At 40.1% G+C, this 24852-nt stretch overlaps 1 protein-coding gene across 2 annotated transcripts; it reads left to right on the top strand.

The window, feature by feature from the left end:
* Window positions 1-989: 989 nt before the first annotated feature.
* LOC149467554 (ferric reductase 1-like) lies at window positions 990-24231 on the top strand. 2 transcript variants are annotated; one of them, XM_089671515.1, is made up of 7 exons: window positions 990-1102; window positions 4705-4804; window positions 5866-6074; window positions 7298-7437; window positions 11017-11105; window positions 15368-15455; window positions 23447-24231. In XM_089671515.1, exons 3-7 carry the CDS (start codon window positions 5879-5881, stop codon window positions 23510-23512), a joined length of 579 nt encoding a protein of 192 aa, XP_089527641.1. In that variant the 5' UTR covers window positions 990-1102; window positions 4705-4804; window positions 5866-5878; the 3' UTR covers window positions 23513-24231. The 2 variants fall into 2 exon arrangements, with proteins under 2 accessions (XP_089527641.1, XP_089527642.1); XM_089671516.1 differs by having other exon boundaries at window positions 4705-4808.
* Window positions 24232-24852: the final 621 nt, after the last annotated feature.

The raw sequence follows: 24852 nt of genomic DNA, 5'->3' as shown, positions 1-24852 counted from the left end.
ACTGACACCAATGATGGGACACTATTCCTCCCACTGACACCAATGATGGGACACTATTCCCCCCACTGACACCAATGATGGGGCACTATTCCTCCCACTGACACCAATGATGGGGCACTATTCCTCCCACTGACACCAACGATGGAGCACTATTCCTCCCACTGATACCAACGATGGGACACTATTCCTCCCAATGACATCAGTGATGGGGCGCTAGTCCTCCCACTGATACCAATGATGGGGCACTATTCCTCCCACTGATACCAATGATGGGGCACTATTCCTCCCACTGACACCAATGGCGGGACACTATTCCTCCCACTGATACCAACGATGGGACACTATTCCTCCCACTGACATCAGTGATGGGGCGCTAGTCCTCCCACTGATACCAATGATGGGGCACTATTCCTCCCACTGATACCAACGATGGGACACTATTCCTCCCACTGATACCAATGATGGGGCACTATTCCTCCCACTGATACCAATGATGGGGCACTATTCCTCCCACTGATACCAATGATGTGGCACTATTCCTCCCACTGCAAAATTACAGTTCTGAAGTAGCAACGAAAATAATTTTATGGTTGGGGGTCACCACAACATGAGGAACTGTATTAAGGGGTCGCGGCGTTAGAAAGGTTGAGAACCACTGTGCTAACAACTATTTTACGGTTTATAGAAAAAAGTCATTATGTGTAAGCTAATGTGTATAATAAAATGTACAACTCCCAGGGAGCAGAAGACAGCATAGCACAATAGAGCATACACTTTATACACAGCCTTGTCTGTACACCTACACTTCATCTGTTAATGCTGCAGATCACTAACTTTTTTATTAGCTAATAGCAAGTCTGAACTCGGGGCTCATATGTATAATACATCCTGATCTTTGTTCAGTGATTAATGTAAGACAGGATAACAAGCATTAAGTAATATATGCAAGATGGTGCATTTCTCAGTGAAAATTCTCACACCAAAATGACTCTGTTTCAACATGTGATTTCCAGAGGGTGGAGAGTGGAAAAGGAGAAGCAGCTAAAATATAATAGACAGCAGTCTAAGTAAGAGTGTTCACACATAGATCAAGATCTGCAAGGTCAGTATGTTATAATATTTATAATATTTTAGTATTTCCATATTGTAAACAATAGAGTACTAAATGTTTATTTTGTTATAAGACATTGTTACCCCATACCATAGTAGTATATGCAATTAAGTCTGTCTGTTCTATAACCCTAGGTCATTGCTTAATATATACTGTTATGCATGAGAAAATGGTTTTATCTGGGTTTACAACAGATCCATAAATATGCCATTGAATATTTGCCCTAGAAGTACCTTAGCTATCGTGTTTCACTCCGAAAAATTTGTCAACATCTGTATTTGCTTTCTGATTGCAAATATTTGCCAAGACACATTCACCATAAGAAATTAGCAAACTGATACACTTGAGTTTTACTGTATTTGTAGCAAATCAGCTTTGCTACTGATCATGGGCGTCCGAAACACTACACTGCTGTAAAGAAATACATCCTTATGCTCTCCTTTACTGTAAGTATGTAAGCTCTGAGATTAGAGTGATGAACAGGGGCATTTTCTATATGCAATGGACCTGTGCGCAAGATCATGATCTTTCTGGGAGCAATTGATGATAGGGAGGGCAAGCAGTACAGAGAAGGGAAGTTGATGGTGGGATCAGGAGGTATAGAGGAGGGCAGTTGATGGTGGGGGCAGTACAGAAGGCAGCTGTTGAGGGTGGGGATAGACAGTACAGAGGGCAGTTAATAATTGCAAATAGGCAATACATAGGTCAGGCAGAGGCAGTGCACATAGGCCCCATCAACCCTCTCCTTCGATTTTCAGTTGCCCCCATCATTGCCCCCACACTGACCTTGTCCATGGGCTCAGGACTCCCCAGCAGAATATGCAAAAAGGAAATAAAGGATGGAAAAATTGAAAACGAACAACAGATTGCAAAAGATAGCAGGACCAACCCCCAAAAATTCTTTAAATATATTAATAGTAAACAGGTTCGGTCTGAGCATGTAGGCCCTTTACAAAATAATCTAGAGTGGGTGACTGGGGACAAAGAGAAGGCAAATTTATTAAATACCTTCTTCAGCTCTGTGTATACAAAGGAGCATGGGGGAGCTCTTGTCAGTAATGGGCATGGTATTGACACAGCTCCAGATGATCCACATTGGCTCACAATTGATATGGTCTAAAAATATTTAGACAGTATAAAGGTGAATAAAGCACCTGGACCAGATGGCATACACCCACGGGTCCTTAAAGAATTGAGCTCTGTCATTTCAAAGCCATTGTTTCTAATTTATAGGGACTCTTTAATGACTGGCATAGTACCACTGGATTGGCGTAAGGCCAATGTGATGCCAATATTTAAAAAGGGGTCAAAATCTTTACCAAGTAATTATAGATCTGTTAGTTTAACTTCTATAGTTGGGAAGATACTGGAAAGTTTAATAAAAGACCACATAGATGAGTTCTTGCTGGAAAAAATATTTTAAGCAACAGACACCATGGATTTATGAAAGACAGAAATTGTCAAACAAATCTGATTTCTTTTTATGAGGTGGGGAGCAAAACCTTGGACAGAGGGGTGGCGGTGGACGTAGTATACTTGGATTTTGCAAAAGCGTTTGACACAGTTCCCCACAGACGGCTAATGTGTAAGGTAAAGTCTACAGGCTTGGAAAAATCCGTATGTAAATGGATAGAAAACTGGCTAAAAGATCGTATTCAGAGAATAGTGGTTAATGATTCATACTCTGAATGGTCTAGGGTTGTCAGTGGTGTACCCCAAGGTTCAGTGTTGGGACCCTTACTTTTTAATATATTTATAAATGATATAGGGTCTGGGATTATAAATCCCATTTCAGTCTTTGCAGATGACACCAAGCTGTGCAGTGGAATAACGTCCTTACAGGATGTCTCCAATTTACAAGCTGACCTCAATGCACTGTTTAATTGGGCAACTATGTGGCAAATTAGGTTTAATGTTGATAAATGTAAGGTTATGCACTTGGGGGCTAAGAATATACATGCATCATACATAATAAGGAGGGGTACAACTGGGGGAACCAATGGTGAAGAAGGATCTTTGAGTTCTGGTAGATCACAGGCTTAATAATGGCATGCAATGCCAAGCTGCTGTTTCTAAAGCAACGGTGGGTGTAGGAATATTACTTTTTTTTTAACTGGATGGACTTTTGTCTTTTTTCAGCCAGACTAACTATGTAACTTTGCCTCTTAAAAAGGATTATCCTGTTTCTTCACCTATTAAAGGGAATGCACCCTTCACTACACACCAACATAAGGGCCCCAACTAAGCTGGCAGAAGCACACCTTACAGTTTGTTGTGCTCGGGGACTAGCTTTTTTAGAAGTATTAGTGTGCAAGAGGTTTAACAAGCTTCCTATTGCTTAAACCTAGACCCTTCTGACTGATGGCCCACAAGTTTGCTATTCTTAGTATTCTTGTTACTCTTTCACTTGGGGAGTAATCTTTTAGTCTGAGGGCTAATGTTTCTCTCTTCAGTCCTGCAGGATGAATAGGCACACCTAAAGAGTGTTGTACTGTAATGAATTGTTCCTGTGCTGATTTGTTTAGTTTACTATTTAACCCTTGTTAACTGTTGAATTCCCTACCCTTCTCTTTATTGCTGTTAATACAATCTAATAATTTATATAATAACAGTGTGTGCTTATTTTTCCTGTGACAGCTGACAGACTCCATGGTCAAGGTAACTGAGTGGTGTCAGCAGGCGTGGGGCTCCATGTAGGGCCTACTGACAAACAGAGGACCCAATTATAATAGCAGTTCCTGAGGAGATAGCTCTACATTAACATAAAACCTATTTTTGGTATGTTTGGCATTATGTCTCACTGAACACAGTTTTCTAAAACAAATAATTTTTGAGTCTATTGTAAAGTTTTTTTCATGGAAATCCTGCCAGTAAGAACACTTCATGTTGCAGGTGACAGTGCTAACCAACTGTATTGCAGTCTGCAGTTGTGTTGGCAGCATGCCATGCGCACTCCTTCTATTGTTTGTTGAGCTGTTTATTAGGTTTTTTTAGATGGGCAGCCCAACTATCAACTCAAGATACCTGCGCAGCAGGCTGACAATGCTGCAACCAAAGTGATTTAGCATTGTCAGTTTTTAACTGAATTTGCTGCTGTCAAGATCTCCAGGTAAGAAACTTTGCACAAAAAAAATGTCAGAGAACACTGTGTAGGCACAGGAGTGAGGCATGATGTCAAAAATATAGAACATTTGTTATTTAAAAGTGTCTAAAGCTACAGAAATCAAGAGATATTTGGCCTGCATTTACATCTGCTAAGAACTATTTAAGAGAACTATTATTTACGGTTAATAGAAATAAGTCATTATGTGTAAGATAATGTGTCCCAGGGAGCAGAAGACAGCATAGCACAATAGAGCATCCACTTTATACACAGCCTTGTCTGTACACCTACACTTCATCTGTTAATGCTGAAGATCACTAACTTTTTTATTAGCTAATAGCAAGTCTGAACTCGGGGCTCATATGTATAATACCTCCTTATCTTTGTTCAGTGATTAATGTAAGACAGGAAAACAAGCATTAAGCAATATATGAAAGATGGTGCATTTCTCAATGAAAATTCTCACACCAAAATGACTCTGCATTAAAAGGTGATTTCCAGAGGGTGGAGAGTGGCAAAGGAGAAGCAGCTAAAATATATTAGACAGAAGTCTAAGTAAGAGCGTTCACACACAGATCAAGATCTGCAAGGTCAGTATGTTATAATATTTTTTAAATGTGGATGAATTAATTGTACTTTAGTATTGCCATATTGTAAACAATAGAGTTCTAAATGTTTATTTTGTTATAAGACATTTTTTACCCCATACCATAGTAGTATATGCAATTAAGTCGGTCTGTCTGTTCTATAACCCTATGTCATTGCTTATTATATATTGTTATGCATGAGAAAATGGTTTTATCTGGGTTTACTACAGATCCATAAATATGCCATTGAATATTTGCCCCGGAAGTACCTTAGTTATAATGTTTCACTCCGAAAAATGATTTGTCAACATCTGTATTTGCTTTCTGATTGCAAATATTTGCCAAGACACATTCACCATAAGGAATTAGCAAACTGATACACTTGAGTTATACTGTATTTGTAGCAAATCGGCTTTGCTACTGATCATGGGCGTCCAAAACACTACACTGCTGTAAAGAAATACATCCTTATGCTCTCCTTTACTGTAAGCATGTAAGCCCTGAGCTTAGAGTGATGACCAGGGGAATTTTCTAAATGCAAGGGACCTGTGTGCAAGATCATGAGTTGGTCCCTCTTTCTGGGAGCAATTGATGATAGGGAGGACAAGCAGTACAGAGGAGGGAAGTCGATGGTAGGATCAGGCAGTATAGAGGAGGGCAGTTGATGGTGGGGCAATACAGAAGGCAGCTGTTGAGGCTGGGAATAGACAGTACAGAGGGCAGTTAATAGTTGAGAATAGCCAATACATAGGTCAGGCAGAGGCAGTACACATAGGCCCCATTCAGTAGTTTATAAGCAGTTATTAGGATGATTTGCATAATGTTACTAAAGCACAATCATCTCATAGTAAATTGATGGGGTGAATCACTTAAAATCAGAGAGTCTTTCTATATTCTTGTCAAATGGTTGCATTCGTTTTTCTCCTACTTTCTGTTCTACTTTGCTATTTATTAATTAATCCTTAAGCATAAAAGTGACATTAAATGCAGTCACCATGTCTCAAAACTGAGTTGCATATATAGAGCAACTGTATTTCTTTATAATGAATATTTTTCTATATCAGAGGCACAGCAAAGATGGAGGTATCATTAAAGTACATCTTCCTGTTGATTACCATCTTCCCAACGTTTATTTTTGCCTTTTCTCATGGAAAAGTGGAAGTCTCTTGCACAACAATGATTCCTGGTCACCAACAGCCACCTCAAACCACTTTCGCTCCATATAGCCTGACTTTAACAAGTACCAACTATACTGGAAAATTTGCATTCTTAGGTAAGTACACAAGCTTAAAATGGAACTATTTAACAAAGATAACATAAATCTGTCTTTCAAAAGAAATATTATACTCTAATATTAAAAGGAATGTATCTTTTTTTACATATACTTTTTTAATTATGTTCAAACTAAAAATATACCGGTATTCATTATATTAAATGATATATAACATTTACATTTTCCTCCAGTAGGTGGAACTCTAGACTACTTTTCACATGTTTACTTGTCTATTCTTAGATGATTAGATGAGAAATCTTAAATAAAAATACACCACTGAATGAGTAACTTATCCCAACTCCCTACCTACTCTGGTCAGGTAGGGAATCTGAGAACAAATAGCTTTTGCTCTCTTGAGAATATTCAGTTTGGTCTGTGACACCAGTGTGAGGGGTTAAAATAATGTAAATGTGCAAATCTTAGGAATGGATGGACAAAAATATAAATCATTTGGCATGTGAAACATCTACCATATGTGTTTTTCATGTTTATTTTGCTTTAAGCTAAGTACTACCATCATATCTGCACATAGACGGGTGCACAATGAATAACTGTTGTACTGTATACATAAAACAACTTGCTTGATATGAAGGTAACTATTCAAAGTGTATCTAAAGCCACCATTTTGTAGTGCTATATTAAACTGTATCTAAACCCAAAAATAAAAATGTATTAGATTGCAGCTTACCGATCTATTTAAAAAGTCATTTTTTTATTTATGCTAAGAACATTTGCAGCAAGTACATCAAATATCTGTAAGCTTACAAGAAAGCACAAATAGCATATTGTGATTGTGTAAACTAATTGCTCCATCAATCCACCACGTACTGGTGAAGAAGAAGTTTGAAGTCCAGCCTGTGTGACAACCATGGCTCCCTCCATAGATACAGTGGATGAAAAAGTGTAGCCATGAAGTGACAAGAAGTGTGTTCTTTTTCAGGAATAAAAGGAAAAAAACCTGATACAGCCACAACATCTGAACCTGTAAGCAGCAGTATTACATTTTTCTTTCTGGGTTTAGGTACATTTTAAAATGGAACAACTAGTATACACCTTATGGTAAGGTGAGCTAAAGAAGACAAAAACACCCCATATTAAAAATAAATGTCTGCTGTAAAACTCAACATAACGTAATGTGGCCAACAAATCAGTAAAAGTGGATACAAATTTTGATTTGCCAATTAAGCTCACATGCAAGTCACATGCTTTATTTTCTCTTGCAGTTACTCTCCACAAAGAACAAAGTGGAACAGACTTCAAAGGTTTCATGATTCAGGCCCGTGCTCCTAATGGTGACACTGGCCTAGGCACTTTTGTGGTCAATAGCTCGGATATACAAACCCTTACATGCTCCACACCTGCAGTGAGTCTAATATAACCTCTCCTGTACATCTCTTAATATATTGTGGGAACTCGCTTCAAAATGGTAGAGCTTGGTTAAACACACACAGCAACTCGCTTTCTTTTTTTAAGGCCTTTTTAGCCCACTTTTATTTAAATGAAAGTTCAAAACATCAGAAGTTTCCCACACAGGGGTATCTATCATCCACATATAAACAAAATTCAGCCTCCTGGCTCTCTCAGATATACACAATCTTCCACTGGCCTTGCTCTTCAGGCTTACTCCTGTCTCCTGCAGACTCTTTCAAAAACATGGCTCTCGCACACAGCTGGCCACTAGCACACAGCTAGTCTCTAGCAGCTCCTTGCTGCTTTTGGCTTCCACCTCTCCTAGGTGAAGCCCACCTGACTCCTGTCTGCCGGGGTGGAGCCCTTCTGACTCCTATCTGCCGGGGTGGAGCCCTCCTGACTCCTATCTGCCGGGGTGGAGCCCAGAACCCTGGTCCTGACTCTATGAAAAGGCCTGCACACACCTGTGCTATCAGTCTCCTGGCCATTCCCAAAACCTAGTCCCAGGATTGGAGATTTCATCCCTCCCAGATCTCTTTGAAATCTCCAGGCTCCAGATCCCAAAACAGACCTTACAAACAAAGGAGGAAAGTGAAAAGCCACTTTCCTCCGTATCAAACACTTACCCTGGAGCCCCTCAACCTGCCTTGTTGAGAATCCTGGGTGACAGATTGCCACACTGTCACAATATATATATTAGGCATACTCAGTTGATATTGGCATGGGTAAACCATGCACAAAACAGAGACATCTGGAAACAGTCCATGTAGGTTTGTCCTGCATTTTAATTCAGCAAGGCAACAAACAAACACAGTTTCAATGCAGGAGGGCTTGCATAGCAAGTGCACAGCATAAATGCATATCCATCCAAGACCAGCAAGGCCCCCTGATCCCTCTTCTATTGAATTGTACTGTAATTGTACTGTCTCCATCCATTTTGTTAAATGTTGCACAAACTGTTGGCGCTATATAAATCCTGCATATTAATGACAATGAAACTCATGTCAGTTCCTGACTAACAGAATGCCCCTTAATGGGTTCCCCAAAAACATACAAGCAGCTCTTGCACTTTTTAGTGTTTTTTTCAGGAGTCAACCTTCTCACCCAGCAGCAGGCTTCCACAGCAGAGGGAGCAAGAGCAAGCCCTGAGAATCAGGGCTTCAGGACCAATACCAGGACACATTAAGATTCTGAGAAATCAAAAAGTTTATTTTCTCCATATAAGTCACCAACTCTGGAGCCCCTCACCATTTATAGGTGAGGCAGCTATCTGAGGCATATTATATACATATACACAATTTTACCAGCCATTGTAGATAGATAGATAGATAGATAGATAGATAGATAGATAGATAGATAGATAGATTAGATAGATAAAAAGATTGCTCAGTTTTAAATACATGTATTATGTAGCCTGGAAAACAACTATCTTTTGCATCCTTTGGAATATAAATATTAGTGTAGAAGATTCACAACTATGGGCTGTCTGGAATGGCTGACAGCAAAGTGGCCTGGCATCTCTAAACAGAAAAAGTTGGAATAATGAGGAATACTTGACTGCGAGTTCAGAACAACCTTGGGAGTTTTGGTTACATTAAAGTATCAATGTTACTTGATACTTTACACATCAGGGTCGGAGGTAAGTGGTGATGAACATGTTTGACGTTCAGACTGTGCCATCCACGGCTCCCTGTGGATAAAAAAAAGTGTAGCCATGAAGGGACAGAAGTGTGTTATTTGCAAGATTACAAGTCAGAATAATGGGAAAAAAGCCAATACAGCCACAACATCTAACGACTCATAAGCAGCAATATACACTCATCGGCCACTTTATTAGGTGCAGCTTGCTAGTGCCAAGAAAATATTCCCCACATCATTACACTACCACCACCAGCCTGAACCATTGATACAAGGCAGGATGGATTCATGCTTTCATGTTTCATTGTTTACGCCAAATTCTGATCCTACCATCTGAATGTCGCAACTGAAATTGAGACTCATCAGACCAGGCAACGTTTTTCCAATCTTCTATTGTCCAATTTTGGTGAGCCTGCGCGAGTTGTAGTCTTTATTTCCTGTTCTTAGCTGCTTCTAGGTTCAATCCATTGTGCATTTAGAGATGGTATTCTGCATACCTTGGTTGTAACGAGTGGTTATTTGAGTTACTGTTGCCATTCTATCATCTCGTATCAGTCTGCCCATGCTCCTCTGACATGAACAAGACATTTTTTTCCACACAACTGCCGCTCACTGGGTATTTTCTCTTTTTTTTTTACCATTCTCTGTAAACCCTAGAGATGGTTGTGCATGAAAATCCCAGTAGATCAGCAGTTTTTGAAATACTCAGACTAGTCCATCTGCACCAACAACGATGTCACATTGAAAGTCACCTAAGTCCCCTTTCTTCCCCATTCTGATGCTCAGTTTGAACTTCAGCAAGTCGTCTTCACCACGTCTAGATGCCTAAATGCGTTGAGTTGCTGCCATGTTCCTGCCATGTGATTGGCTGATTAGCAATTTGTGTTACCAAGCAATTGAACAGGTGTACCTAATAAAGTGGCCGGTGAGTGTATGTTACTTGCCAATGTTTCATTGGTAAATGTTTACACCCAGTAGCCCTTCCAGAATTTGGCCGTCAGTGTGCTAATCCATTTATACAGTCACATGTATTTGGAAAGACACTTTAGCAACATAAGGCACTGTCTTTTTACATAGGAATGGCACTGAAGAGCTGCTCACTCACTGTAGAAGCAGTTTCAAATGTAGCACTATCTTATGCAGGCAATGTTATAGGTGGTGGACTTTTATTACCTTTTTTATGCAGTTTTATTGATTTTCACAAATATTACATAGTATAAAAAAACCTAAAACCTAAAAAGAAAAAAAAAATTCAAAAACTACACTACCACACACCTAACAACCCTCCCCCCAATCCAATGTTCTCTGTGTAATAGCAACCCCCCCCCCTTCCCCTGATGGTACATGGTGCAGTAATGGTGTAAAATACTGGTGTATAGATAGACAGGAGTATATATCCTTGGTGAAAATACAGGTCCCACCAATAGAGTATTACCACCCTCATCATGGCAGGATACAGTAGTAGCTGAACAGTAGCTTGGTCCAAGCCTTGCACCACATAAACAAACGTCCATTTGGGACAATCCACTTGTTTCTGACAAGGAGATCCAACTGCCCCAAGCCTTTTCGATCTTTTTCAGCTTTATAATATGTGGCTCCATAAAATGGGTATGTAATATTCACTAATCCCTTCCAAAATTGGAATGAAAGGGGAAATTTCTTTCTACTGTCATAAAATTGCCTTGTGGGCAAAATAGAGCGAAATACATATGAGGGTCCTATCATCCACCATGGCTTATGGCTGGATATTCTATAGGTTACCCAAGCTGACAAAACATATGCTCTGACTTGAGTTACTGTTCAGCGTCATACTTGATGAGAACAAATATGATGCTTTACTTTTTTATGGTTCTTATCCAATGAATATTTTTGATATTATATAATATTTCTACAGAGCGCAGTGAGTCACACATCAAGCAGCTTTAAATCCAGTGTACAGGCCATCTGGTTACCCCCAAAAGCAAAAACTGATATACAGTTCAGGTAATGATGTATAGCTATGTTTTCTTAATTATATTTGGTTTAAAATTTTAAATAATTTTTTTCTCCAAATTCTTCCTTTTTATATATAAGGTAAATATTAAAGTGTATGTATAGCTAAAACTTTCCTTTCAAATTTGAAGAGAAGTGTTAAAATTCTTGTAACTTTGGTTTACTCTGTGTAGTACTACCCCCTTAGGGGTCGCTGAGTTTTGTGTCCCCCTAAAGCCCTGCACAGCCAGGCAACACGCACTTTCTTCCACACTTTGCACTTAGAGTCGAGGTTGAGGGGAGTATGGGATGCCCAAGGAAACTGCAAACTTGAGGACAAACTCCTTAGCAACTATGTACCAATGTGGACAAAATAGTCTCTCCTTTAAGAGCATTCCAGTACTCTGGTGTATCTCCTCAGACCCCAAATGAATCCTCGTTTTCACCCAGTTGAATGGAGAGTATTCCCTGGGCAAGGGGCCCAAAAACTGCCAATTTAGCACAGCAGCCCCAGATGAGAAGCTAGTTAGGTTTTCTAACTGACTGTCCTCTCTCCATATCTGGCCCAAGGGGTGTAAGAATACCCACACTGTCCTCTCCTGATAGCTCAGTGGGTTGGTTGCTGCCTTCAGGCCTTTCGCTGTTCTGGCTCCTTCCCTGCTGCTCAGGATTGTCCTCCTTTGGACAGCACCTCCCTGTAGATAGGCCCCTACCATTGGCCCCCTCCCAGGCTCTACACTCCAGCCTCTCACTCCATCTTCTACCCAACACTGTCCTTCTGCACAGGCTCTGCCACTTTTAAGGATTGCCCTGGTTACCATGCCCAGCCTCCTGCCTGCCAAGGTATTGATGAAAGTCCCTCACACATGCAGATACGGGCCTCCCCCTTTCCTCTGCCCCTCTTCCAGAAAGTTCTCTATATTTCTGGAAGGGTGGGAGGGATGCAAAAGCTCTGACCTGTTAGAGCCTCCCAACCTGTCCTGAGGTGAACTAATTGCCTCACTCACAGGCTGACTCACCCCAGGCTGCTACTCAGCCTCTGTCTAAAAAAATAAAAACAACAAACTCTCTCTGGCTAAGCTAGAGGGCATTACACTATATTTGTCCAGTTGGAGAGATTTTACTTTTTACTTCATTTCTGGTCCCAGGAGAGCAGCAGAAAGTGAAGTGAGGAAGTTTCCCCTTTTAGACAGTTATCACCAGAAAAGGTATTCTCACTAAAAGATTTACCTTTGCCTCTTGTTTAAGTGATGCCTGAAAAATTTGGGATTTCCCATAACGTTTTGTTTTTTGTATGACACTGGTCAGCAGGACAATTAGAGAGAGTGAATCTTATTGTAAGGGACCCAGGGAGCGGTAATAACCTCACAGAGATTCTGATCCTTCCCTACTACAAAACCAAAAATGTCCTGGTTATGACAAACATTTTAAATACTGGATAATTACTACTTGTAGCCAGCAGGTAATGTGCGCCATACAGAGCCCATACAAGCCATGCTAATAAATGATTTAAAGAAGGGACATCTTCCTCTCGCCTGGTGTTTTATATACATTTTAACTATGTTAAATATTATATAATAATAATATTACTATACAGTATATTTTTCTTTTTCATTTAGTCAAGTCACCTGGAAATACTACATACAGATATTTCATATTTACATTTTCTGCCCAGCAGATGGAGCTCTAGTCTCACATATTTACCAGACTAACTTAAAGAAGTGTAGAGTTTCCCTGAGAGATGATGTTTAGCAAGTTTGCATTCCTGAAAGTATATGTAAACCCTCACCTTGTAAAACAACCTATTCAGTTTACAATAGAAATGAAAGGCTATATATATATATATATGTATATATATATATATAATTACGAATACGTTTTTCCCCCTTTTTAGCCATGTAAAGCGGAACTACACTGAATTTCAGCACCACAAACCAAAAATGCTATGTAATTAATTTTTAATACTCACTCATTCATGTCTCCATGCATTATTTGGCTGAGAAATCACCTTGGAAAAACAGACCCTGGCATTTCTGGCTGTGGCCATCTTGAGTAAGGGCATGTAATTTCCTGGAATCCATCTGCCTTAGCTCAGGCATGCAGTAAGGAGGATGTGCCTACCTGAGAAAATCCCTCCTCCCCTTCTGAAGACTCCAGGGATGTATGACATCATTTGCCTAGGCCTGGAAACCAGGAAGTAACTGAAAAAAAAAAGTTGAAAACAAGTCAATATGATATTCTTTCCTATCTATTTAATAATGCTAGCAGCAGAGGATAAAAATATTTTATGTTAAGAGAGTAAAGTTCCACTTTAGGGACAGGCAATGTACTGGTACGTCGCTGGACTTTGAGTGGTTATACCGGAATGATGCCTGCAGCCGGCAGTTGGTTTTCTGTAAAAGCAATCCTAGCAGATAATAAGCCACTGGATTACCTTTACAAGCAGGGAGAGGAAACGTTCCCACCTCCTTCTGTGGCTCTCCTATCCCGCTGGGAGACTCTAGTGTTCAACTGGCGGAACCATAGAACTGGGATAGGAATGACTCCAATTATCTCTATGGTCTGAGCAATGAGCCTTTCATCACCTCCGGTTTTGCCTGATGTAAACAAACCCTTAGTGGTTTGAAAAAAACAAAGGCTCATACTGATTTTGGTATGATCGGAAGCTTTGAAGGGCAGAGGAGCAATCAGGAGTCTAATAGACCCCAGATTTCTCAGTAAAGAGGACCTGCTATCACAGAGGATATTTATACTCCCTGTGATAACAATAAAAGTGTTAAAAAAATATAAAGGGACAGTGTAAAAATAGCCCCCCTGTGATAGCACACAAAAGCAAACATGCGCGTAAGTCCGTACGTAATAGCAATCACACCATACGTAAGGTATCACCGCAAACTTCAGATCAAGAGCAGTAATTCTATCACCAGACCTCCTGTGTAAATCTAAAGTGGTAACCTGTAAAGGCTTATAAAGTGTTGACTATGGGTAATAAAATGTATGTACTGTAGTTTGTTGTCATTGCACATGTTACTTGGCATAACATCTTTTACATTTTACAAAACAATTTTATTATATTGTGTTTTTGTGCAGTCAAATTTAAAAAGGTGTATTTTTTCCCAAACTTTCCTGCAACTTCATTCAACAAACAGAAGTCAATGCATGTCGCAATGAAATCGGAAAAAAGTTGTGCAGGAACTTTTTTTAAAAATTGCGCTACTTCAAACCGCACTGATTTAGGCAGTGCTGTAGAAATACATTAGATACGGCTTCAGGTGCAATTTGTAAATCGCATGTCGCCCCTGAAGTCACCGGTGTGAACCTGGGCTTAATGAATTAGTGTGAATTTTACAATGACTGCACCAGTGTTTCTCAACTTTTTTTCAGTCAAGGCACCCTTTAAAATTGTGGACAATCTCGAGGCACCCTATTCTAAAATGTAAAAAACTATTCTAACAGTTTTACATAATGCATAAACATCCACACTTGTAGGACACCTAAAGTGATTTATATCCAAATCACATATACTTTTGCAAACTGGTACTGACTAGTATTCCAGTGTTTCTCTTCTTCATTTTTTTTTTCCATCACTCAGCTAATGTTACCCCATCACTCTAAAAGAGAGAGAGGCAGGGGAGGGTCAAACAAAGATGCTGTTCAGACAACCAACATCCTCCTTATCAACTGATGTGTTATTGGTTGTTGGGATGCAGGTGGTTAGAAGGCCACAATGGTGCACAATGAAATCCTGTGACTTTGTGTAACTAAAAGGCAGGCTTGAGCCACCTCTGGCTTGTATACAATTTGTGGGCAATTTTTAGGCATTTTGTCAAGGCACCCCTGAAGAAACCTCAAGGCACCCTGGTTGAAAAAGGCTGGACTGGACAGCTGCCTGAGAGGTACAATAAACCAAAATGTTTTACCCTCCAGCAGCTGTCTGCAGTGACTACAGTAGGGGGCAGTGTTATGCGTGAATCAGCGCATCACACAACTTCCTTTTTTTTTTTCAAAATGTTATTGAAAGTGATACTTCATTCATGTCGCTGTACAGCAGTGTGATGCACTGCGGTGCTGTACAGTGACTTGTGATCCTGTATGGTGTGCTATGATAAAATCCAGCATGCAGCATTTCAGTGTGAATTGGACACACAGAAAACATTTTTTCTGTGTGTCCTAGCAGTGCTCGGGGTTTGCAGTAAAATGCTGGTCACCACACATGTGTGAATTAGCCCTTATGAATGATATGATATTAAAACAATATTCATTTTATATTTTAGAGCCACTGTGGTACAGTCATTCAACACATTTTGGACGAATGTGCTTAGTGACATCATACCTCTAGATTCTGCAGGCTCCCAGCTCATGGTAAGTGAATTCTGATAAACCAGCAGTTAGAAGTTTTGTCATAGATGTGTAAATACGGCCAAAAATCTAGAGCTTCATTTAGTCTCCAGGGTGACCTACAAGTGATGAATGCTTTGTCTTGTACAGGTTTCTTACCTTTTGTCCATGTTCATTTTTAAATATCATCTCTACAAACATGGAAACTAGAACCCTTTGCTGGAGACATCAGTCTACATGTTTTACTTAATTCTTTCTCAGTCAATCTTCTAAGGGTCTTCAGAAAGGGAGAGTGTTTGTCCTTTAACTGAGCAATATGGATTCTTGTGATTTCATTCAATAATGCATCCCCTTACTGGTCTTACTGGTCTTTGGAAAGGGAGAGTATTTGTCCTTTAAATGAGCAGTACAGAGTCTTGTGATTTCATTCAACAACTCATCCCCTTACTGGCCCAAGCGCTGCTACTGTCTGCATGCAAAAGTGCCTTGTGGTGGAAAGAGGAAATAAAGAAGCACAAAAAGAAGCACAAATATCCTGCTGTGCCACGCACTGGTCTGAAACCTTTTTTGTAAACAGGCTCCAGCAAATGCAGAATGTTCTCTTTGATGCAAATAATTTAAAACTTTTAAATGTAACTGTATAATGAATACAGCAGGCCAAGGCATGGGAGCCTGTCATGCCTTTACATTACCCCTGCTGTTTCCTGTGCAAGACCAAATGATCAAAATGACCGATTACAAAGCTATCAGAACTGATGCCTGTCAAATTTAATGCATGGGACACTGCCCTTTAAATCAATGCATGTACTTTGTCATAGTGACACACGTAATATTTTTCTTTTCTCATTATAGTCAGGATTAATTAAAAAAATTTGTCTATTTTTTTCACCCAGGTAAATATGAAATACTTCATATGAAAGTTTTGTCTTATTTATAGTCAGCAGATGAAACTCTTCTTTGCACATGAAACATTATCTCTTTACAACCAGTTAAAAATATTCAATAGTGATTTGTGCTAATTAAGTGAAACCAGTTAATACAGATATATAAATAAATATAATAAACTCATGGACAATCAATATAAAAAAAATACTATTGCATAAATATGCATCAAATGTCCAAATTAAATTACTATAACGCCCACATGGTAAAAGAAAACATCCACTCATACGTGTTTAAATCCAACATACAAGCAATGTTGAGTTGATCAATATTCCAACACCACAGTTCTTTAAAATCCGTGTTCCAAAGCCCCCACCTCAGAGGTACAGATCACCAATTAGGCTTACCAATGGTAAATGACCCTTTAACTAACGAGAAGATATACAAGGCTCATGGAATAAAGAATACATCAGGACTGTATAACATCTGCTGGTATTCAATAACATCGAATGTCCTCATAAATGCTCTCCTCCCATCGCCATCCATGCAGCATTCAGGAAGGAATATGAAAGCAAACATTCCACATAGTGTAAAACCTTCATCCAAACATTTATTAAGCTAAAAATGCACTTACAAGCATCTACACTGCTACACCAGGTATTGATCTGGTCAGTTAAGTAGTGGAGGGGGTTGTTAATCAGTTTCAGCTGCTTTGGTGTTAATTAAATTAACAACAGGTGCACTAGATGGGCAATGATGAGACGACCAACCCCCAAAACAGGAATAGTTTTACAGGTGAAGGTTACTGACATTTTTTCCCTACTCATCTTTCTGACTGTTTTTCACTAGTTTTGCATTTGGCTAGGGTCAGTGTCACTACTGGTAGCATGAGGTGATACCTTGACCCTACAGAGGCTGCACAGGCAGTCCAACTTCTCCAGGATGGCACATTAATATGTGCCATTGCCAGAAGGTTTGCTGTGTCTCCCAGTCTCAAGAGCATGGAGGAGATTCAAGGAGACAGGAAGTTACTCTAGTTGAGCTGGACAGGGCCGTAGAAGGTCCTTAACCCATCAGCAGGACCGGTATTTGCTCCTTTGTGCAAGGAGGAACAGGATGAGCACTACCAGAGCCCTACAAAATGACCTCCATCAGGCCACTGTTGTGAATGTCTCTGACCAAACCAGGAACAGACTTCATGAGGGTGGCCTGGGGGCCCGATGTCCTCTAATGGGCCCTGTGCTCATTGCCCGGCACCATATAGTGCGATTGGTATTTGCCATTGAACAGCAGAATTGGAAGGTCTGCCACTGGTGTCCTGTGCTTTTCACAGTTGAAAGCAGGTTCACCCTGAGCACATGTGACAGACGTGAAAGGATCTGGAGAAGCTGTGAAGAACGTTATGCTGCCTGTAATATCATTCAGCATGCCTGTTTTGTTGGTGGGTCTGTGATGGTCTGGGGAGGCATATCCATGGGGGGATGCACAGACCTCCATAGGCTAGACAATGGCACCCTGACTGCAATTAGATATTGGAATGAAATCCTTGGACCCATTGTCAGACCCTAGGCTGGTGCAGTGGGTCCTGGGTTCCTCCTGGTGCACGACAATGCCCAGCCTCATGTGGTGAAAGTATGCAGGCAGTTCCTGGAGGATGAAGGAATTGATTCCATTGAATGTCCCCCATGCTCGCCTGACCTAAATCCAACAGAACACCTCTGGTATATCATGTTTCAGTCCATCTGATGCCACCAGGTTGCACCTCAGACTGTTCAGGAGGTCAGTGATGTACTGGTCCAGATCTAGGAGGAAATACCCCCGGACTCCATCTGTCATCTCAGTAGGAGCATGCCCTGATGTTGTCAGGCATGCATACAAGCACATGGGGCTGTACAAACTACTGAGTACTATTTTGAGTTGCTGCAATGAAATTTCAGCAAAATGGACTAGCCTGCTGCATAATTTTTTCACTTTGATTTTAGGGGTGTCTATGAATTCAGTCCTCTGTTGGTTGATAATTTTCATTTCAATCAAACGTTTGGGCATCCTTATGTTTATAACACATTACACAGTCCATATCAGTATGGATATCCAGCATGATATTTTTCCCCATTTCCCTCATCCAGCTGGTAAACCAAGCAAATCCATCGTCACTTTTGGTAATGGAAAGATGTCAGCACATAGCTCTGCCCTACGTGTTTTGTCATAAATGACTTCTGGGGCACGGGCGCCATGCTGCATCACAGCTTTATATATCTGAATAGTCACAATCAAGCCTTGTTTCAAACTGCATTGCACATACAATTCATCGACAACCAAGTCTTATCTTGATGTTAACCACAGCAATTCAAGCCCGACTTTTACTACACCATTACAAGCCAAATCATTACAAATCATTCTAAAAATAAGGCCACATAGCCAACTGAATTAGGGAGAAGCAAGGGCCAAGTGAGCACCATCTTGTGGGCCAAAAAATTATTGTTCATCATATCCAAACCAATACCTAAAAAAGGCAAGTCAATTCAGTGGGAAAGGCAGGGACATTTCATATGGCAATCCAATCAAAATTAGATAAGATACACTTTAATATTACAGAAAACCTACAAATTTAAAATAAGAAAAAAAGAGACAAAAAAACTTAAAGATACACTGTCAGTAGCACTGTCAGTAGCACCCTAGATTTCTTAAGGGGACAACAATACCATTTCAAAAGACCAAAGGATTGACCTTATAAACATCTATAACCAACAGCCTAAAAGCATTTTGGAGACTAACCCAGGAAGCTAAAAAGAGGCAAAAAAAAAGAAAGTCAACTATCATGCATTATTAATGGAAGCATTCACATCCCAGGCAACACTGAGGTCATAGTGAGTATATAATTTAACAGCGTGAATCCACTTAGTTTCCAATTTGTAAATCTCCCTCCTAATGGCACTCCCCCTCCAGTGTGGGACAAATTTGTCTATGCCGAAAATTATATTATATGAAGTATCATTATTATTCACTGCCATGTAATGTCTAGGTATGCTGTGACCTTTAAAACCCCTCTATGTTACCAATGTGTTTACCTAACTGAACATTCAAAGCCTGTGTGGTCCTCCCAACATACTGAAGACCACATAGGCATATAAACAACATTAGCGGTAGTGCAGGTAATAAAATATTTGATGGAAAATATTCTAGATGTCACAGTAGAGGCAAAAAAACTCAATCTTTCTATCTTTGCACCCATTAATGGCACATACCGAACACTTTTCACAAGAATAGTACCCAAAAACATTTTGGTCTCTATGGGAGATCAAACATGATTGGAGCATTTCTATTTCAATAGTCTATATTGGTTCCTAACTGGAAAAACAGGTAAGCATTAAATTCACCTGCACAGGGGCTAGCTGTGGTACATGCAATGAAGGTAAACATACAGAAAAGCGAGAGACAGCAAAACAAAGACATTAGTAGTCAGGAAGAAACTGACATAATCGTAATAACTCAGTACACATGGTCAGTTACAGAGAGTGGAGAACTAGGGGCGTCCCAGGGATTCAGACCCATGTGAGTTTGCCATCTGTAGCTCATGTACAGTAGATACCACTGTGGAAGAGAATGAAACCAAAATAAAATGAGGGACTAGGTGAAAAGATGAAGCGACTGAAGGAAGAAGTGCTACACCTATGAAACAGAAATAAAAGTAAAGGGGGCAGCTAAAAGGCCAGAAACCAGAGAAAGTAGAGATAAATGGGACTGCCTGTCAAAGTAGACCAGAGCTAGCTGGAGGGAGGGTGGGAAAGGTGTAACAAACCCAGTATGTGGCACTGTAGTAAGGCAAACTTGGCCTCTCTGCGTATAAGCAGCTGAAACAGGGTAAAGAAGAGGCCAAATACGCGAGACCAAAACCCAACCAATTTATTCTGGTTATTCTGCATTCAGAAGAGGAATGTTTAACTGCCCTTAAACTCTGCTGCTCCTAAACTCTGGTAGAAGCCTATGTGTACATGGACCCATAGGCTTTTATTTAGTTGAGTTCAGGGGCTTTCGCAAAAAAAAACACCAAAAGCTTCTGAACTCATGTTTAGGAGCAGCAATGTATATGAGGCCTTAGGGAAGAAAAAAGAACCTCTAGGTGCAGTATGTAACAGCCTTTATTAGGAAACAATGTAAAAGCACTCATATTGTGTAAAAAATTAGAAGGCTCAGGTAAGTGGAGTAATAGCCATGTCCTCGCTGCAATAGCCACGTCCGTGCTAAGGGAGACTGTGGATGTCACCAGAAAGCCGGCTGGAATGTGAAGTCTCTGAAGATGGCGTGTGGAGTGCACCTTGGAACGTCGGCATCAGCGTGATGACGTAGGGGAGATCAGCATGCAAAGCGACATGTTTTGGAGCATGTGCTAAACCACTAGAGGGAGGAAGCGCACTCCCTTCTCAAGCTTCTCAGATTCAATATATTTCTGGAAGATTCAATATATTTCTGGTTATCAGATAATTATATATAGGTACATAGGATACTTCATGGTTTTAAACATTTTAATGTGATGGTTTTTAATTTGAGTGTATAATTATATTTTTGTCATATTTTTGTGCAGCAGACCTGTGGTAAAATTTTCAATATGTGATGTTATATTTGTTGGTCTACAAATTACATACCTAAAGGACAAGTACAAAAACCACCCTTTATATCTTGAATCAAGAAAGGGTTAAAATATATACTTACCTTCTAACTAAGCTATCTGAAGATTTAAAGTTTTCATTTTTAAACAAAATGATGGGTGTGGTAAGATATTCAGTATAAAAGGTAGTTACCTACTAGTCTCTGGCTTAATCATTGAGTCACTGACCCTTTGAGGTATGTGGTGAGAAAAGTCAGGTCTCCTGATCTTCATACTTCATCTAAGGCAACTGTACAAAAAAAATGGCAAGCATCCCAACCTATAACCAGCCTTATAAGTAATTTGCACATGGAAGAGCAATGCACATTGCAAACAAACAAAGCATTTCTCAGCAACACTTACCAGCCAGCCTGCAAAACAACCAATTCGGCCCTGTGTAACAGTTTGTGTTAAAAACAGAGGGTTTTGTTTGCAAACATTTGCAAATACATGTGTAAGCCACAGTCCCACGTCAAGGGTCCTCTGTATACTGCAAACCTAACTCTAAAATTTCCAGAGCCTCCACAGTGGAAGCACATATATCACGAGATAGGATAAGAGCAGATGCGCCTGGAGGAGCCCATCTCTCCTTAAAGGTACAGGGACACATGTAAGGCCCCGCTATAGCAAAATGACAGCAAAGGCATCCAGTGCGCCCCTGCATCCATATTAGCCAACTGTACAAACAAATGGCATACGCGGCTTTCAATCACTGGGTCCCAGCTGGTGATTACTCGCTGGCGCCTGGTGATTGCCGAGGATTTTCGATGGGGAGGAGAACTGTTTTGTTTACAGTCAGCTCATGCACACTGCACAGCACAGCCATACAAAGCAGTGTGCTTACAGTGAGGAACAAAAACACGGCCCCATAGTAAAACACACCCAGCACATAGTTAACCCTTTGATCGCCCCTCATGTTAACCCCTTCCTGCCCAGTGCCATTAGTACAGTGTCAGTGTTTTTTTTAGCACAGCTCACTGTTGGTGTGTGGGGGGGATGTCAGTGACACCAACTCTGTTCACCTGTGTCAGAATGCCCGCCGCAGTTCCGCTATAAGTCACTGATTGCTGCCATTACTAGTAAAAAAAAAAAAAAAGCGCAATTCCAGTATCTGTATCGCCATTTGTTAACGCTATAACTTTCATGTAAACCAATTAATTTACATGTATTGGGAATTTTTTTTACCAAGACATGTAGCAGAATACATTTTGGCCAAAATTTATGCCGAAATTAGATATTTAACATTTTTTCACTGGACATGTTTCATAGCAAAAAGTAAAAAATATTGTTTTTTTCTCAAAATTGTTGGTCTTTTTTTCATAGTGAAAAAAATTAAAAACACACAGGCCATCAAATACCACTGAAAGAAAGCTCAATTTGTGGGAAAAAAAGGACGTAAATTTCAGTTGGGTGCAGTGTTGCATGACTGCACATTTGTCAGTTAAAGTAACGCAGCGCAGTAATGCAAAAATTGGCCTGGTCAGGAACGGGTTAAATCCACAGGAGGGCAAGTCTTTAAATACATGCTTATGCATGTATTTGCAAATGTGTGCAAACAAAACCCTCTGTTTTTAATGTAAACTGTTAGACAGGCTGGATGGTAAGTGTGCTGGGAAATCCTTTGTTTGTGATTCATCTAAGGCAAGCCATAGATTATACTGTACAATTTTCTTTCCTTCCACCACTGGTGGAAGCAAAGAAAAATCCTTCAATTCCCCTCTACATTTCCTTGGGAATCTCTCCAACAGCGCTATTATGTTCTGCTGGTGTGGAGCCTTCCCTATAACCACCGACAGTGATCCCATGCAAAGAATCCATCAGGTTGGTTTTACTTAAGTCGATCGATGGATCGACTTCAGTACAACCAGCCAGCCCATGGATGGATAAAATCTCCACTGGTCTGGGCTGAACTAGCCGAGATTCGATCCATCTATAGCTAATGTAAAGCGGAACTTCACTCTCTCAATCAACATTGCCTATTTTGAATCCTTATGTTGCTAGCATTAATAAATAGATAGGAACATATATTATATTTACTTGTTTTAAACTTTTTTTTTACATTTCTTCATTTACTTCATGGTTTCCATGCCTGCAGGAGGGGAGGAGGGGCTTTCTTAGCTAAGCACACCCTCCTGCCCACATGCCTGAGCTAAGGGCAGATAGATTTCAGATTCCAGGAAGTAAATAATTTGCCCTCACTTAAAATGACCGCAAAATGCTAGATGGGTGTTTTTCAAAGTGATTTCTCAGCAAAACAAAACATGGAGACATGAATGGATGGGGGAGTTTGCTTTGGATATAAAAAATGAATTAAATGGCATTTTTGGTGTGTGCTGCTCAAATGCAGTTCCACTTTAAGTCTGTGGCTCACAAAGTCTTGATGCCACTGGGTCAGCGTAACAGCCAGGTGACTAGCGGTTTTAGAAGAAAAGTTGAATTCTTTTTGTGATAGTATTTAGATACTAATGTTTGTTTTTTGATCTTTCAGATTCCTACATTGTTCCAGCTTCTGATCTGCAGCTCCACTCTAATATATGCACTACTTCTCAAGTGAATACTGAAAAACAGAAGTTAAATGGCTACTGCTTTGATTGTATTCCATCTAAATGTTTATATAGCTTACATGTGTAGCTAAAATTATTATCTAATTCCAGTGTTTCCTTAAGCCCTATGAACATTTTGTGTTCTGCTGGTAACCTCACATATGCAGTTTATCAACTACTTTGGTGACCATTTGTGTGGAAAGACATAAGCTATTTGAGGGATCTCTCAGTCCTGTGCCCTCCTTAGAGCATCCCCTATTCCACATTTTTTAGCATACCTATATACTATGGGGAAGATTGAACCTGTGTTCACACTATAGCAGTGCAGGAAATCACATGTGGTATGGACAGGAATTGCACTACATTCCTGTTCAAATCACATTCTTTACAGTGCAATTTGAGCACAGTTATTTTGTATGGGTTCATTTCGCACCACATCTGAGCGAAAAAGGTGTAAGCATCTTTTTTGTCACACCAAAATCAGACAGAATGGGTATGATTCATGCAATTGCAGTGCATGTTGCGACCTGTTTTGAGGTGTCATTAATTTAACATTAACACCCATGGTAGATCGCATGAACAGAGTGGTGCAGGAATGTTCAGGATTCTCTGTGTTTCCCGCACTGCATATACAGTGGGGAAAATAATTATTTGATCCCCTGCAGATGCTGTAGGTCTGTCCACTTACACAGAAATGATAGGTGTATTTTAAATGATAGAGACAGAATATCAACCAAAAATCCAGAAAAAACACATGATACAAATGTTATAAATTGAGTTGCAGTTCAATGAGTAAAATAAGTATTTGATCCCCTACCAACCAACAATAATTCTGGCTCCCAGAGACTGTCTATGTGCTCATGTGGTACACAGATTAGTCATGTCAATTTAAGAAGGTGCTCCAAATGACAACTCGTTATGCGTATAAAAGACACCTGTCCACAGAATCTCTTTCTTCCATTCAAACCTCACCATCATTATAGGCAAGACCAAAAAGCTGTCAAAGGGCATCAGGGACAAGTTTGTAGACCTGCAAAAGGCTGGAATGGGCTACAAGGCCACCAGCAAGAAGCTTGGTGAGAAGGAGACAACTGTTGGAGCGATTATTCGCAAATGGAAGAAATATAAAATAACCATCAATCACCCTCGGTCTGGAGCTCTATGCATGATTTCACCTCATTGGGTAAGGCAGTTGAGACCACAGTCACCAACAAACCATTAGTAGAACAATATGCCACCATGGATTGAATTCCTGCAGTGCCTGCAAGGTCCCCCTCGTCAAAAAGGCACATGTACAGGCCTGTCTGAAGTTTGCCAATGAACAGATAAATTATTTAGAGAAAGATTGGGA

Source organism: Staurois parvus, unplaced genomic scaffold (assembly GCF_062004578.1).
Source record: "Staurois parvus isolate SC_StPar_1 unplaced genomic scaffold, SC_StPar_1.0 ptg000106l, whole genome shotgun sequence".
Classification (NCBI taxonomy): Eukaryota; Metazoa; Chordata; class Amphibia; order Anura; family Ranidae; genus Staurois; species Staurois parvus.
This window is presented reverse-complemented; position numbering and strand designations above follow the sequence as displayed.